General features: G+C 43.4%; 2 protein-coding genes across 3 annotated transcripts; one reads left to right on the forward strand and one right to left on the reverse strand.

Moving 5' to 3' along the window:
• Positions 1–287: 287 nt before the first annotated feature.
• Positions 288–713, reverse strand: LOC124277000 (conglutin beta 3-like). Its single transcript, XM_046712656.1, has one exon. It carries the CDS (start codon positions 711–713, stop codon positions 288–290), a length of 426 nt encoding a protein of 141 aa, XP_046568612.1.
• Positions 714–2,595: 1,882 nt separating this feature from the next.
• Positions 2,596–11,751, forward strand: LOC124276999 (E3 ubiquitin-protein ligase TRIM56-like). Of its 2 annotated transcripts, none has more exons than XM_046712653.1 (6): positions 2,596–2,752; positions 4,536–5,593; positions 5,860–5,918; positions 6,098–6,146; positions 6,649–6,708; positions 10,680–11,751. In XM_046712653.1, the coding sequence occupies exons 1-6, from the start codon at positions 2,682–2,684 to the stop codon at positions 11,360–11,362; spliced, it is 1,980 nt and encodes a 659-aa protein (XP_046568609.1). In that variant the 5' UTR covers positions 2,596–2,681; the 3' UTR covers positions 11,363–11,751. The 2 variants fall into 2 exon arrangements, with proteins under 2 accessions (XP_046568609.1, XP_046568610.1); XM_046712654.1 differs by having other exon boundaries at positions 2,686–2,835.
• The last annotated feature ends 4,971 nt before the right edge of the window (positions 11,752–16,722 follow it).

Below are 16,722 nucleotides of genomic sequence, written 5' to 3' on the forward strand. Positions count from 1 at the left end.
ACCTCCTGTGTCTCCTCCTGCCATCTTCCTGTCTTCACCACATCTCTCGGGTGCCATGTCTCTCCTCATTCCTCCTTTCCTCCTGTGCCCGTCTCCATTCCGGTGCCACGTCTCTTCCTGTGTCCTCCTGGTGTCCTCCTCCACTCCATTTTCTGTCTTCACCGCCTCTTCCTGGGGTGCCACGTCCTCCTGTCTTCTCTTCCTCTTCACCCTTCCTTGTCTTCCTTCCACTGGTCTCATCCTGTCTTCCTCCTGTGTCCACTCTTCCTCCTTGTCTTCTTCCTGGGTCATTCCTCCTTCACCGTGCCATATCTCTTCACCTGGTGCCTCTTCCTCCTCCGGGTCTCTCGTCTCACTGTTTGTCTCTTCCGTCTCGTCTCTCCTCCTGTCTTCCTGTTGTCGGGTTCCTCCTGCGGTGTCCGTGTCCACTCCATCCTGTCCTCCTTCCGGGTGCCTCCTTCACCTCCTTCCGGGTGCCATTCCTCGTTGCCGTGTGCCGGTCTCTCCTCACTCCTCTGTCGTGTCTGTTTTCCTGGGGTGCCTCCGGGTGCCGTCTTCACCGTCTCCACCGGTTCTTGCGCGTCTTCCGTCTCCTCCTCCTCTTGCGTCCGGTGCCCGTCTCCTTCCTTACCGTCTCTGTCTTCACTCTTGTCGTCCTTCCGTCTCTTCTTCATTCCGGTCTCCTGTCTTCCTGCCCGTCTTGTCGTCGTCATTCTTCCGTTGCCGTCATCCGCGTCACCTCCGTCCGGTTACGTCTGTCTGTTCGTTATTCCGGGTTATCATCTTCGGTGCCTCCACCTCATCTCCGTTCCTCATGCCGTCCGGTGGTCTCGTCCTTTTCCGATCCTCTTTTCGGCTCTGCGCCGTCCACCCTGTCCTATCTCTCTCCTCTTCCTCTCCACTATCTCTCTCCACTTCACCCTCCTCCACCATCTCCACTGTCCTCTCCCTCCACCCCTCCATCCATTCCCACTCTCCTCTCTTCCATCTCTCCATCCCTTCCACTTCCACCCCTCCATCTCTCTCTACCACTATTCCATCTCTCTTCACTACCTTCCACATCTCTCTCCTTCCACTACCTCCTTCCATCTCTCTCTCACACATCTCCTTTCCTCTATCCATTTCCCATCTCTCTCTCCCTCTTTTTATACCATTTTCATTTCTCTCCTACCTTCACCACCTACCAGTACCCACATCTCTCTCCTCCCTCTCTTCCACCTCCCTACCAGTACCCCACATCTCTCTCTCCTCCTTCTTCCTAACACCAGTACCCACATTTCTCTCTCTCCACTTCCAGCCTCCTTCCTAGAACCTCATCTCTCCCTCCTCTCTACACCCTCCTACCAGTACCTTACATCTCTCTCTCTCCCACTTCTTCACCCTCCTACCCAATTTACCACATCTCTCCTCCTTTTTCACACCCCTTCTACCAGTGCCACATCTCTCTCTCTCCTTCCACTGCACCCTCCTTCACAACTCTCATCATCTCTCTCCTCCTCTCTACACACCCTCCTACCAGTGCCACATTTCTCTCCTCCTTCACCCCTCCTATCAGTACTCCCCACATCTCTCCTCCTCTTTGCAACCTAATAATTAGTTCCGATATTTTCTCTCCTGCCGGCTTCAGGCCTCCTTCTAGAACCTCATCTCTCTCCTCCTCTCTACACCCTCCTACCAGTACCCACATCTCTCCTACCCGCTTCACCCTCCTACCAGTACCCACATCTCTCTCCTCCTCTTTGCACCCTAATACCAGTACCCACATTTCTCTCCCACCCGCTTCACCCTCCTACCAGTGCCCACATCTCGGTCTCCTCCTCCTCTCTTCACCTCCTCCTACCAGTACCCACATCTCTCTCCTCCTCTTTGCCCCTAATACCAGTACCCACATTTCTCTCCTACCCAGCTTCAACCTCCCACCAGGTACCCACATCTCTCACCCTCTCCTTCTTCCTGCCTCCTACCAGTACCCACATCCTCTCTCTCTTCTTCTCTTACCGGTCTCACTTTCTCTCTCCTTCCCCTGTGCCCACATCTCTCTCCTCTTCCTTCAGCCTCCTACCAGTACCCACATCTCTCTCCTCTTCTCTTGCCTCCTACCAGGTACCCACATCTCTCCTCTTCACTCTTCAGCCTCCCCACCAGTACCCACATCTCTCTCTCCTCTTCACTTCCAGCCTCCTACCATTACCCTCATCTCTCTTCTCTTCCTTCAGCCTCCCTACCATTACCCATCTCTCTCCTCTTCACTTCAGCCTCCTACCATTACCCACATCTCTCTTCTCTTCACTTCAGCCTCCTACCATTACCCACATCTCTCTCCTCTTCACTTCAGCCTCCTACCATTACCCACATCTCTCTTCTCTTTACTTCAGCCTCCTACCAGTACCCACATCTCTCTTCTCTTCACGCCACCCTCCTGCAAGTACCCACGTCTTCCTCCTCCCCAGCTCCCCTTCCAACACGTACCCGCCTCTCCCTCCAACACATAATCACCTCTGCTTCCTCCCCGCTTCTCCCTCCTACCAGAACTCACATCTCCCTTCTTCCCAGCGCTCCCTCCACCCATGTTCTCTCCCATGTAATCAGTCGGGTAAGAATAATTAGAGTACTGGACCTTCTTCCCACAGTACTATGACTTAATATTCACAAGGCGCGTGTGTCCCTAACGCCATTCCATTATGACAAAACTCGCTCATAAGCCTGTAACCCGGAAGTTACCTGTACAACAAGGAAGTCGAACGACAAGCAGGTGAATACTGTACTGTCTCGACATATTCCAGAAATTCCTTCTTCATGTAGCTGTATTTGGTTAATTTTCAGCGCAATACATGCGTGAGTATAGTAGATTATGTCATTTCTATGTCGACCTTCATTTAAGTGTTCACAATCAGGCGTCAGGGCAAACAGGTAAACCCTTCATTGTCACTCCCACCTCAGACGCCATTACTCGTGGTGTGTTGTACACGCTGCATGTTATATTGCACTTACAAAACAAGGACAACTCGACCTAACATTGCCACAGAGATACAGGGTGTTACTGGCATATATTAGGATTAGATACATTCCGTTTCTTTACAAGTATCAAACTGGCAGAGCCCAGTTGTGACTTGACAGCAGTCAAACTTGAGGTATGATATTATTGTGGATCGTTGTGCATGGGCGTTATCGTCTACAAGTAGGACAGGCTATTTTTAGGCGTTTAATGGCGCTTGTGATCACTGAGAGAGTTCTGTCATTGGGTGACTGCGGGTGGTCGGTTAGATAAAGGGGCATGAGTTCGGGGTGGATAAACAGTTCATGTTTCTAGCCAGCTCGAGGTGTGGGAAATACGGGTAGATTGAATAGTATATTGTGTGAGGTAAAACACGTGGCGTAAGGGTAGCCTAATTGTTAAAGTGACTGCTCGTCATACTGATGACCCGGGTTCGATCCCAGGTACAGTGTGTGAAGCGGCGTTAATCCATACTCACTCACTCATTGTATATTATTGGGTTGTGCTCTGTCCCAGGAGAGTTGTTAGGCGTTAGTTAGTACTGTTGTCTCTTTGTTGTAATTGATGTTATGCCTATGGTGAACAGGGGTGTGTTGGCGGAGGTACCAGTCCTTGCACCTAAAGCTAATTTAAGGGCAGTTGTTAATGTATTTGTATTTGTTTGCTATTTATTGGAAAAGGGCAAATTCGTTGATGGACTCTGTCTGGAAGTTGAGGGACAAATAAGGTGAAGAAATATACATCTGATGAGCAAATAAAACAAATTAGCATTGAGCTTAGAGTAAATTAGGATGGAAACAAGCCATGCAAAAGTGGAAGAAAGATATGTTTGACTTGCGAGAGTCCGGTAGTTGATATTGTCTAGAATTCGTGACGAGGCCGTGTCGGTGTAGTTGTCGGTCCCAACTGTGTTCATGTATGAACTCACAACGCCGTTTAGAAAGTGAGCAGATGAAACCTGTACTATATTTGGGATTACACTTTATCAGGAAAGTACTGATTCTAGTACTGAGGTTAAGCCCCATCCGAGATTCGAACCCACTCTCTTAGTGTGAGAGTTAAGTCACTAATCCTGCCTTAGCGGACCCATCTGTTTGAATGACTTAATGGATATGATAGAGCGGTGGGTAGCAAGTGGGTACAGCGTTCGCTCGTCTCGTCAAAGGTCTGGGTTCGATCACCACATGGGAACAATGTGTGAAGCCCATTCCTGGTTTCGCCCGCAGTGATATTGCTGGAATATTGCTAAAAACCCAATTCAGTTACTTACTCACTCACTCAATAATGGATATAGTAAACTAAGTCTAAGACTGGGGTTTACAGGGTTGTTCTCTTCTAGTCCTCACAAGGGTTGTTGCCTCTTTTCCCTTCATTGATGTAGTGAAATGTGTTTGCCGGAGTTTTACTGAAAATCATACTTCATCATGGGGAAGTGCTAAATTTCAACGCATATATTTTCTTCGAATTAGTTTGCGATTCTTGATAAACTGTTCATATTATTTAATTGAAGTGAATTAGGACAATGATATGTTTGTTTCAGAATGGACGACTTCCCCAAATGTTCTGTCTGTCAGCAGCAGCTTACCCTGAAAGGCCCCGCCCCCTACCTACTGCCCTGTCTACACGCTGTGTGTGAGACATGTGTGACATCTGCAGCTGGTGGTGTGATATCATGCTCCACATGTCAGAGGGAGGTCAACCTCACAGACACAAGCCTCCAGAAGGATGCAGTGAGACAGAAGGAAATATTCCACCTGACAGTCAAACATCGCCCCACAGAGCTTCTCTGTACACATGAAGATGACGGCAACCAGGCTGCGTGTTGGTGTCCAGAGTGTGAAGAGTTACTCTGTGAATACTGCCAGAACATGCACAACAGTTTTAAAGCTACCAGACGACATGTTGTTGAAACCATTGTGGACACAGCACCAGGAGGCATGCATGCTGAACCAGTTTGCAAACTTCACAAGCGTTATCCTCTGGAATATTTTGACAAAAGCTGCAACATTTTAATCTGTACGAAATGCAGGGCCGGCGACCATGCTGAACACGATGTTGAGGATTTAGACGTAGCTTCTGACGCTGCTCAAGGGCAGATAGAACAACATGGGAAGAACGTGACTGCACATCATACGTCTCACCAAGCATATCTGAAGAGCATCAACAAAGCCGTTAATGACACCAAGAAGACAAGCAGTGCTGTGAAGGAGACCATCCACCACACTTTCCATTCTCTGAGAACACAACTCGATCAAAGAGAGAAGGAGCTGATCATCGATCTTGACAATCAGACGAAGCAGAAACTGGCAAATCTCCACACAGAGCAAGTTACCTCTGAAGGCGAGAGTGAACGATGCAAGTGGACCTCAGACTACATCAAGACAGTGCTCAGATATGCTTCAAACTCGGACTTTCTGACACTGGAGAGTTCAATCCAAGAAACAGCACAGACTCACCTCAGATCAGTTCCACCAGAGCTGCACCATTCACCTGCAGCCGTCTTCAACATGAGAGGTCTGGAGAAACTGAAATCCGACATTTCTAAGTTTGGGTCTGTCGTTGGAGATGGATCAGCATCTGATGAACACACACTGAGGGGTACTTACTTCTCTTGCTCTTGCAATATATGTTACTTCTAACTCAATATGTCACACATTTGATTTTTCTTTCAGTATTTCCTAGCATACTGTCAAGTATTTCTTATCAGGCTTTGTCAGAAAAAATGATAGCTTGTTGATGTTTCTCTTGACCATTCATTTAATTTGATTTTAAGATGGTGAGTTGATGCTAGTTCTATTCCTTTCTAACAAAAACTCGGTGAAACATAAATGATTGATTGGTAACAATTGTGGGTTATTTTACAGACAGAGGTACACAGACAGATGACATCCATCTACCTGACCCGGAGAACACACTCAAGCATGTAAGTACTTCTTAGTAAGCATACGTATATACGTCTCGTAGTCTCTGAGGTAATAATTATTGTCACCTGTGTACATATAATGTTCATATTGAACTTATGCTTGTATGTAAGAAGTGAAACAAGCCTACTGTTTTGTGAATCTTGGATTGCGACATTGAAATACTTCCTTTTGTTTCAAGTTGAAGCTTCCGGATGCCTCTAAGGATCCAACACCACTACCACAGTTTGGTGAGGTTACTTGTCATTACTTTGCAAAACGTAAGAATGGAAAATAACGTTACTGTATGTGTCCCTTTACTTTTCATGCCATAATATCAGAAGCACATACTTCTAACTCCTGTATGATTTAAACAGAAACAGTTATGAATGGGCAGAAGATGGCCCAATAAGCTATTTATCCAAAGGATATCTTAGTGATTAATATTTAAACAGATCTTGGTATTTTTATGTTGATATGATACTGTGATACTTGTACACTTAAGGGCAAAAATCTGATACGTTATCAATACCCGTTTGTAATGGACAGAAGCTGAGGCTACACAATGTTGAAATGTGACTTTACTGACATTACAGGGACCCAGGTCTGTCTTAGCCGATACTTTGTTGTGTACAAAGGTGGAGTACCTCTCATTTTGAAACAAAGAAAGTCCCAAATATCGAAGTTACTGTTATGTCCTAATGTGTATGAGCACGGCTATTTTTGTTCTTCATGCTAGAGAATATTTTGCAGATGCGGGGACGAACACCTACAGTCTGGAAACAGAAATAGGGACCACGTTGACACTGCAGTGTGAGTATAATCAGTTGCTTGCTTGAACTTTCTGTAACACCGATAGGTTACTGGATGAAACGTTCTTTCCTGACGTGTGACGATGCTGTCCAGGTTTGCTGCTGAAACCCTATGACATTGTGGACCTTGTGTACCATTGGAATCCGACAGGGGTATTGTTTTAGTGATCCCCATCTTCTGAACAACGGATATGGTACTGGGTGTATTCAGGTTTCCGTGTCTTCTGAACAACGGATATGGTACTGGGTGTATTCAGGTTTCCGTGTCTTCTGAACAACGGATATGGTACTGGGTGTATTCAGGTTTCCGTGTCTTCTGAACAAAGGATATGGTACTGGGTGTATTCAGGTTTCCGTATCTTCTGAACAACGGATATGGTACTGGGTGTATTCAGGTTTCCGTGTCTTCTGAACAAAGGATATGGTACTGGGTGTATTCAGGTTTCCGTATCTTCTGACCACAGGCTGTGGTACTGGATTTGGTCTTAAGGTTTGATCGTTAGACCACAGACTGTATTAGATGTCGTGATGGTGCCGTCCTTTAAACACTCATTATAGCGCTAGGTGTAGTGATGGCCGCCTTTTAACACTCATTATAGCGCTGGGTGTTTGATCATTAGAACACAGACTGTATTAGATGTCGTGATGGTGCCCGCCCTTTAAACACTCATTATAGCGCTAGGTGTAGTGATCGCCGCCTTTTAACACTCATTATAGCGCTGGGTGTTTGATCATTAGAACACAGACTGTATTAGATGTCGTGATGGTGCCCGCCCTTTAAACACTCTTGATAGTGCTCGGTGTAGTGATGTCCTCCTTTAAACACTCATTATAGCGCTGGGTGTAGTGATGCCCGCCTTTAAACACTCATTATAGCGCTGGGTGTAGTGATGCCCGCCTTTAAACACTCATGATAGTGCTCGGTGTAGTGATGTCCTCCTTTAAACACTCATTATAGCGCTGGGTGTAGTGATGCCCGCCTTTAAACACTCATTATAGCGCTGGGTGTAGTGATGTCCGCCTTTAAACACTCATTATAGCACTGGGTGTAGTGATGTCCTCCTTTAAACACTCATTATAGCGCTGGGTGTAGTGATGTCCTCCTTTAAACACTCATTATAGCGCTAGGTGTGGTGATGTCCGCCTTTAAACACTCATTATAGCACTGGGTGTAGTGATGTCCGCCTTTAAACACTCATTATAGCGCTGTGTGTAGTGATGTCTGCCTTTAAACACTCATTATAGCGCTAGGTGTGGTGATGTCCGCCTTTAAACACTCATTATAACGCTGGGTGTGGTGATGTCCGCCTTTAAACACTCATTATAGCGCTGGGTGTAGTGATGTCCGCCTTTAAACACTCATTATAGCACTGGGTGTGGTGATGTCCGCCTTTAAACACTCATTATAGTGCTGGGTGCAGTGATGTCTGCCTTTAAACACTCATTATAGCGCTAGGTGTGGTGATGTCCGCCTTTAAACACTCATTATAGCGCTGGGTGTAGTGATGTCCTCCTTTAAACAGAACATATGGTACTGGATGTTACGGTCTTGCTTGCTCTTTAAACAAAGGACACGTTACTTGGTGTAGTGATGCTGAGCCTGGTTTATATAGCAGGTTCTGTGGTACTAGTTTTTACTATTTAATTTCGTTTTAACACCGAAGTGAGTGAGGTTAGTTTAACGCCGCACTCACCAATATTCCAGCTATATGGTGGCGGTCTGTAAATAATCGAGCCTAGAGACGACAATCCAGAGATCAACAGCTTGAGTATCGATCTAGGCAACTTGGATACGAGTTGTGTCAACCAGGTAAGAGAGCTTGACCATCCGATCCCATTAGTCGCCTCTGACAACAAATATTGTTCACACTTGTGGGCAAACCAAAGGGTACATATTATAGTGCTGAAAATAGGGAGAATCTTAGAAAACAACTCTACACAGGGCGGGGCCACAAACCACAAAATGAAGTCTTGGATGCAAAATACCATCAAGTTTTATTACATGCTCAACTGAATTCCATATGTGTATATTTTTAAATGAAGAATTATATAGTCATTTCTTAATTTTAACAAGCAAAAAGATCTCAGTGATCAGCAAACTTATAATATAAAACAAGCAAAATTCCACCCATATGGTGGCAATCTGTAAATAATCGATTCTGGGCCAGACAATCTTGTGATCAGCAGCATGAGTATCGATCTACGCTATCGGAATACGATGACATGTGTCAACTAAGTCAGCAAGTCTGACCACCCAATCCCGTTAATCGCCTCTTACGACAAGCATGGGGTATTATCAATTCTAACCCGGATCTTCACGGGTGTGTAAGCACTGAACATGGTGTTACCCGCCCTTTTAACAATAGGCATGCCGCCGGTTCTAGTTTTTGGTAAGCCTGTGCAGTTTTATCGTCATGAGGTTTGGGGTGAAGAAGTATTGGCTTTGAATATTGAGAGTTTTAGCGTCTGTTTCGTCGATACTGTTTCTAGAAGACGTAACTTTCATATGTATCAACAGAATCCATATTCCCTTATGTCATTCCAAAGCCTAGGACGTATCGTTATAGACAGTGAACCATCAGCTTGAGGAAGCATGGGTCTAAAATTACATGTGTTTATTTTGTGTTTGCGCTTAGAGTAGGTGGTAAATATATTTGTAACTGAAGCTAGGACTATGGACACTCCACTAGGGTTTTGCCGAGGTGACCACTGCAGGTTAGCAAGAGTGGGCGTCACGGAGGACATGGGATGTAATATGAATGTGTCTACTACAATGGGCCACCGAAATGCGTGTTTACTCAAGGAGATGTGTATTCGCAGCGACTGACTTACTCAAGAATAGATGTTTTTGATTTATTCTGACCCACAGAATTCAGCGTACTTGTAGGGACTTCAGTTGGAATTTGCCCCCAAAACTATTACGAATTTAAATTGGCGACATATGTATGTGCAATCAAAAGCCGACGCACACTATGAGGGTCTACCTGGTTCTCACTAACTTGATCTGACTGGTCTACTGTCCCGTTGTATAATGTCTAAACCAAGTGCCCAAATCACAACAAATTTGTTTCATTATCAATGAATGAGAAACTAAACTGAAATACTTGATAATTATTAAAGGGTGAAAGTTTATACACATATAAGGATATTGACTTAAATGAGCATAACACAGACTAAAAGTTGATTGACGACAGTTAAACTATTTGCATATGAAATAAACGTTTTTCATATCACAAAATGTTCGCCCATTAATTAAAAGTCAAACACCTGTGATAATGATTGGCCAGGTTGTCAGTCCTCCCGGTGATATTATATTTGATTCTTTCTTGAAAAAATCTGAAACGGACCTCCTTGAGATATACGAAATTGATAAATTCATAACCATCTTTAAAACTTCCATCTGTCCCAGCCAATACACATGACTCGACCACCTCCCCACACAGCGAGTGTGTTGAAACTGGGCACAGTGATTGAAGCGGACGTAGAAGTTACCTATTGACATTGTGTCTGGTGAACACTCAGATGTAAAAATATCATCAAACAACTGCTTTTTATGTCTTATTGTTTAGTAAACTGTATAAGAAGAGTTTAGAATACCAACAGTAATAATTTTATCATGAAATGATGTTTATAAATATGAGTTTTCATACGGAAATATCTATTTCTGACAACTGACAGCAAACCAGCTCAACTGACAGTGTCTGACAAAATGTTTCATGGAGTGTTTATTTCATTGTCAGTCAATATAAAACTGTATGAAAAACATTTAGAATACCCATACAAATATTTTCACAGTATAATTGTGTGTATTTAAGTGACAGTGGTGATACAATTCACACACAGACGAAAATGGCGGCCGATCATTCAGTGCGCTGTTTTGTAAACATTGAAACGAGGTTGACAATAACATGACTAATTTGTTGTCTGAAGTCGGGAAATTTGTTAAACTGTAAACAAAATGTATATTTCCAGGTCCTAAACTACAACTGGACGCTGCTCGAGCCAACGCAGACAGGTGCCACGTAACTACAGCCGGTCAGCTGGTGAACTCGCGGCCCGCCACACAACACAGACACAGCGGCAGGTTACGGAAATATTGGGGTACATGTGCCTCCACCCCCATCCCCCTTCCTCTAACCCCCTCTACTGTCACCCCTGTCCCACACACACCACGATACTGGGAGACACACTCTAGGGTGGGTGTGGTGAGTGGAGGGTGGTGGTATCCTGTCCTGGAGGTGGGTGTGGTGGAGGAGAGCCAGGTAGACAGTGAGAGGTGTGTTTGTTACCAGCGCCGCTCCTGGTGTGTCTGTGTATGGAGCTGTGGCACACACCGGGGGAGTCTCTGTACCAGTGTGTGGCAGCAGGGGGAGGGGGGGAAGTGTTACAGTAACACAATGTCTGACACACCCGGTACACAGGCCACCCTCCACTATGGCGTTGTGCTGGATGTGGGGAGGGGGAGACTCGCCTTTATCGACCTCAACAGAGAGGTTGTTTTAGCCAAGGTGGATGTTGAGTGGAGCGAGTCTCTTCTTCCCATGTTTGGTGTTGGGCGGTCAGATCGCTACACAGTCAACATGAAGGTGATAAGTGGCGCAGATATCACCATGACTGACACCAAGAAGTCGCTTATTTATGACGCCCTAAATTAGACAATGAAATAAACATAACATTGTGTAAACTTGTAAGTGTGACTTATTTATTTAAACTGTCAACTGTAACTGTAGTGATTGAGGCGGACGTATAAGTTGTCTGTCTATGTGCTGTTTGTTTTGGACAAGAATGTAACGAAGTCAGCTAAATGTGTTGTTTTACTGCTTGACTGGATTCTCTTGTGTATAAGAAAGATTTTACATCCACACATGACTATTGTTATGATTATTATTCTGCAGTAGTTGACCAGTTTATCACACATTTCATACATGTCTGGGAAATATCACAACAAATAACTGAGTCAGAAATTCATCAAAAGTTGTTTCAAATCATGAATTTATCGCCATGTTTCGTTTCTTCTCTGTAATACAAATGTTTTAAATCCCCACATGAATATTGTTGAGATGAAATTATTGTAGTTGTGAATCCACATACGCCACAGTTGATGTCAGTGAAGAAATATGATGAAAGTGATTGAAGCGGACATATGTTGTGACGTATATTCAGAAATACATTCAAGTTCGCAGAATCTTTTGTTTTCCTAATTAGTTGGATTCTATTGTCACTAGAATGGATTTCAAATCCACACATGACTAGTTTATGGATTAACTGAAGCAGAAATGTCAGACTTAGAGGGGTACTGGCTTCTTCCCAGTTGTCAAACACTGTCCGCTAAAGCTCATCAGCTGCCATGGGTCGATTTGCCGGATAAAGTAACTGAGTGTGACGTGAGATTGGGCTGCCGTCTGTAAGGACAGCGGAAATATACTTTGACACATTATGTCTACACATTTCTGAACACTGAAAGTGGTCAAATGTAATCTATTTAATATTTAGGATTACATTTTCTCCGTTTCTTTGGGGGATTGAGTCCCAAGTGGTATCGTTATAAGATAAACATGCATCCCTATATCAGTGGAGAATTACGTCAGATTCCGTATATAGATATAGATTTGCAGTTTGGCTCATGAGTGATAACGGTTAGACAAAGTCTAGAGAGAATGGCGTTTAGCCATAAGGTAGAAATATATCCGTCGTGAGAGACAGAACACAATAACAAATCAATAAAGAGGGGAGAGTGACCGAACGTTACTTACCAATAATTTTCCATCATAATATCCATGAGTGCTAGGACGGATACAGGATTAACGAATCAAAACAATGAGTTGAAACATGTGATCAAGATCAGGCCAGGCTCGAACCATATAAATACACAGGTTGGGCACTGAGCGACTGGTGCGCGCTTTAAAGTGACGGAAGCCAGTCCACGCTACTCAGTCTCCCCGTGTGGTACGAGCCTACCCTAACTGTTGGTGAAGTTGTATTTAGAAATGGACTAAGACAGAGAAAAAAACTATGTTAGTATAACTTGGTGTTGCGTTTATCTATGAATGTATGTGTGCCAGAATGTAATGCGGTTAGTTAGATGTCCATGGCCTCCTCTCACAAAGCACTCAGATGATCGTAAGTTACTGAGCCACAAGTAGTAAGTAACTGTGGTAGGGTTTACTAACGCCCAAACGCCAGTTACGACAGTATTCAAACCCGCACTCTCAGACTGAGGCACGTAATCGCTAGCACGTGTGGTCGATGAAGATTACAAAGGGTGCGTGTTAATTTACCCCGTTCTCAGCTTGGGGTAAAGTGAATTTATCAGTTCTATTTCAGATCCTCACAAAAGTATATTTACATTCAGTCCGTGCATGACGACAGATGAAGACATAGATGACCTTGGAAACAATTTCAAAATAGCATCGGGAACTTGTCATTATTATTTTAGTTGAATGCATATTATACTACATAATATACTTTACGATGGGGGGATGATAGATCAATTAAAGGGGGTTAAAGGGCAACTGTTGATTTAAATTATGTTGGTATGTGTGACAGGTGTTTTATAATAACTTTGAAGAGCATCTAATTTAAAGAATTTTGGAGGGTGGGCCCTTAAGCATCCTTAGGGGACTTGGTCGCTTCGGTTTATTTCTTCGAAATAGATTTAGTTACATTTATAAGAACCCTAGTTGTGCCCCTGCAATATGAACCGCTATATATAGAAACAAAGAGGCCATTAATCTGTCACCAGTGACAAGCCCTGTGTCATAGGAAAATAGGACTCACTATTTAAAAGTCACGTCAACCCATAAGGCTTATCAAATACAAAAAGACATTATTCCGGCTATATGGCGGTGATCTGTAAAAAATCAAGACCGGACCAGACAATCCAGTGATCAGTAGCATGAGCATCGATCTGCGCAATTGGGATACGACGATATGTGTTACCATGTCAGCGAGTCTGACCACCCGATCCCGTTACTCGACTTTTACGACAAGCATGGGTTGCTGAAGACCAATTCTAACCCGGATCTTAACAGATCCGATTATTTACTGTGTGACGTCACACAGCTGGAATATCGATAGTGCTGCGTAAACCTTCCTAGATTCCTGGGAACAGATCAATGAACGTTTTTGATGTTTCGATTGTATTACACGTGAAACTTGCTCTTTGTTTGATATGTTATCATCGGTCGTGGTTGAATCAGTAACAACCTATTTTCAGAATCACTGATTCTCCATCTACTCGATAGATACATCAAAACTTTATCTCTTATAAAACCTTAACTGTCTTCACACATATTTCAACAAAGTGACAAAGGTCACCGACCAGTATCCCGTCTCGCTCACTTGCCTTGATATAATATAATGGCTGCTTTAACTCTGTTGTTGTTTTTGGTAACATCTACATAATCCCTGAGCGTACAGTCAGTATGTAAAGTTATGCATAAGTATTTTCAGTATCACGTCAGTTAGCTCGCTTGAGCATCGGATAATATACCCTATGAGAACATGTTGTTATCATTAAGACATACATGTCTACAACATGATTTCAGTATGTATTCACTCACTTATACACTGAGGCTTCTGCGTGAATCACGTTAATGAGTTCATGATGATGATGATGATGATGTTTTATATACAATTGTACATTCAAATGGTAACTGGAACGCATGGAATCAATGTTTGGAAAATGATATAACGTCAACGCCACACAATAACCAGAATCGATGATCTGCCAACACAGATTCCATCGGCATATGAGGCAAAATATTAATAATAATTATATAAATACTTCGGTGTTCTTTGAAACAAAGTAAGTGGGTTTAGTTTTAAGCCGCTTTAAGCAATATTCCAGCAATATCCCATCGGATAACACCAGAAATGGACTTCACACATTGTACCCAAGTAGGATATCGAACCCGGGTCTTCGGCGTGACGAGCGTACCCTTTAACCACTAGGCTAGCCCACAACCTCGACAACAAAAAGCATGTCCTAAGCTACAGGTAGTACCCATCACTTACTCAATTTACATACACACATGGCCTTCAAACAATGGAGCCCAGAAAGCAGGTGTTCAAATGTCAATGTATTCTACGTTCATGCTGGGAGTACATTAAGACTTTCAACGTGAATGATGAGTGAGTGAGTTTGGTTTTACGCCACTGTTAACAATATTCCAGCAATATCGCGGCGGGAACACCAGAAATGGACTTCACACATTGTACCCATGTGGGGAATCGAACCCGGGTCTTCGGCGTGACGAGCGTACCCTTTAACCACTAGGCTAGCCCACCGCCTCGACAACAAAAAGCATGTCCTAAGCTACAGGTAGTACCCCTCACTTACTAGTCCATGGGCTGATATAGGTGACCCTCCCCCCCCTTGGGGAATTTTGAAGACTATATTTTTTTGAAAGCTTATCATATGTACATTCAAATTCCAGGTGTTTGCAGGCTGGGTGCGGGGGAATTTTTCCGCAGTGACCCCCCAAAGGGGGTCAGGGTGGGAAAAATTTGGGAAAATTAGTTTTTGCTTTTTTCACAAAATACATTCTAAAAACTGCTTTCTATCAGGAACTATAAGAAATATTTAAGGTTTATTGATAGGTTATAGGTACGGGAAGACATTTACTTTGAAAAATGCATTGCGTCTAAGGGAAAAATGAAACTTTATAGGTGTTTTTCTACACTTTCTAGTGGGCAATTGTTTTAAGAAGGTATTCTTGTTTCAATAGCTCTAAAATGATCAAAATTAATGTTACAGCTATACTTAAAGCATGAAAAAGACTTTGAGATGATTTATTGTAGTCTGGGTGCTGGATTTTATGCCCTGACTTCAAGAGGGGGCCAGGGGTAAAAATTGGAAAAATGAGTTTTTTTCTTTTTTTCACAAAATACATTCTTATAACTTCCCTTTATCAGGAACAATGAACATATCTAACATTTATTATTTAGTTAGAGGCACAGGAAGACTTTAAATTTGAAAAATGCATTGTGTCTAAGGGGGAAATCAGACTTGAATGCTGTTTTTCTACACTGTCTAGTTGGCAGTTGGTTAAAGAACGTATTATTTCTTCAACTGCTCTAAAATGATCAAAATTAATATTACAGCTATACTTAAAGCATGGTGGTTTATTCTCACTTTGGCTTTCTATAACATTGAGTAACCATTACTTATATTTATGTACCTTTATGCCGAATCATCATAGATTGTGTCCACAAGACTCTCAATCTCAACTTCATCTGAATCCTCCATTCTACTCAAATCTAAGTTCTTGCTGGATATTATGTCAGTCAACTCTTGTGGAAGGATGTTGCCTATGGTCCATTGACATTTCAGAGCATTTACTTCCCCTTTCAGCCACCCTTAGCCCACAGGGTGAGCAACACTAGGGGGATTCTTGTCAGCATTGACCAAGATCAAGGCCTGGTGATCGCACGCTGCATGTGCATGTATAGGGAGTCTCTGCAAGGTGGAAAGAGTCACATGTCTACATCATCATACCTTGTCATAGTCTGTCCTCCCTTGGGTTATAACTTCTTCATGAAGATTTGGTAGCGAGCCTCATTTACATTGTGTGTGACTTGACCATACATATGACAGACAAAGGAGTCCAAAGACCTCAACAAGTCAGTAGCTATCTCATCAGAAAGTCCTATCTTGCAAAAAAGCATTCACAAATTCAGGGTGAGATTCGAGAAGCTCAATGGGGAGAACTTTGCCGCGTCTGACAAAGGCACTGGTGGCATCACGTCCTGTAAATGCATGAAGGGCTGGCTGGACATTGCACAGAGTGGACCCTTTCAGATTGATGATACTTTGTACATCCAGAAGTCTTCGTTTGTCACCAGTGCCTTTGTCAAATACAACAGAAGTTTTCACCTTTTGAACAACCTTCAGAAGCAGAATCAACACATTTGTATCATCTGATCATATCACAACTTGTGCAGCAGAAGGATGCTGAGCATCAACATGCAAAACGTGAAGAATGATTCTAGTTTCCGCTTCTTCCTGTGAAGA

The sequence above is a fragment of the Haliotis rubra genome, unplaced genomic scaffold, assembly GCF_003918875.1.
Source record: "Haliotis rubra isolate DU_JTF1 unplaced genomic scaffold, ASM391887v1 Scf2163, whole genome shotgun sequence".
Classification (NCBI taxonomy): domain Eukaryota; kingdom Metazoa; phylum Mollusca; class Gastropoda; order Lepetellida; family Haliotidae; genus Haliotis; species Haliotis rubra.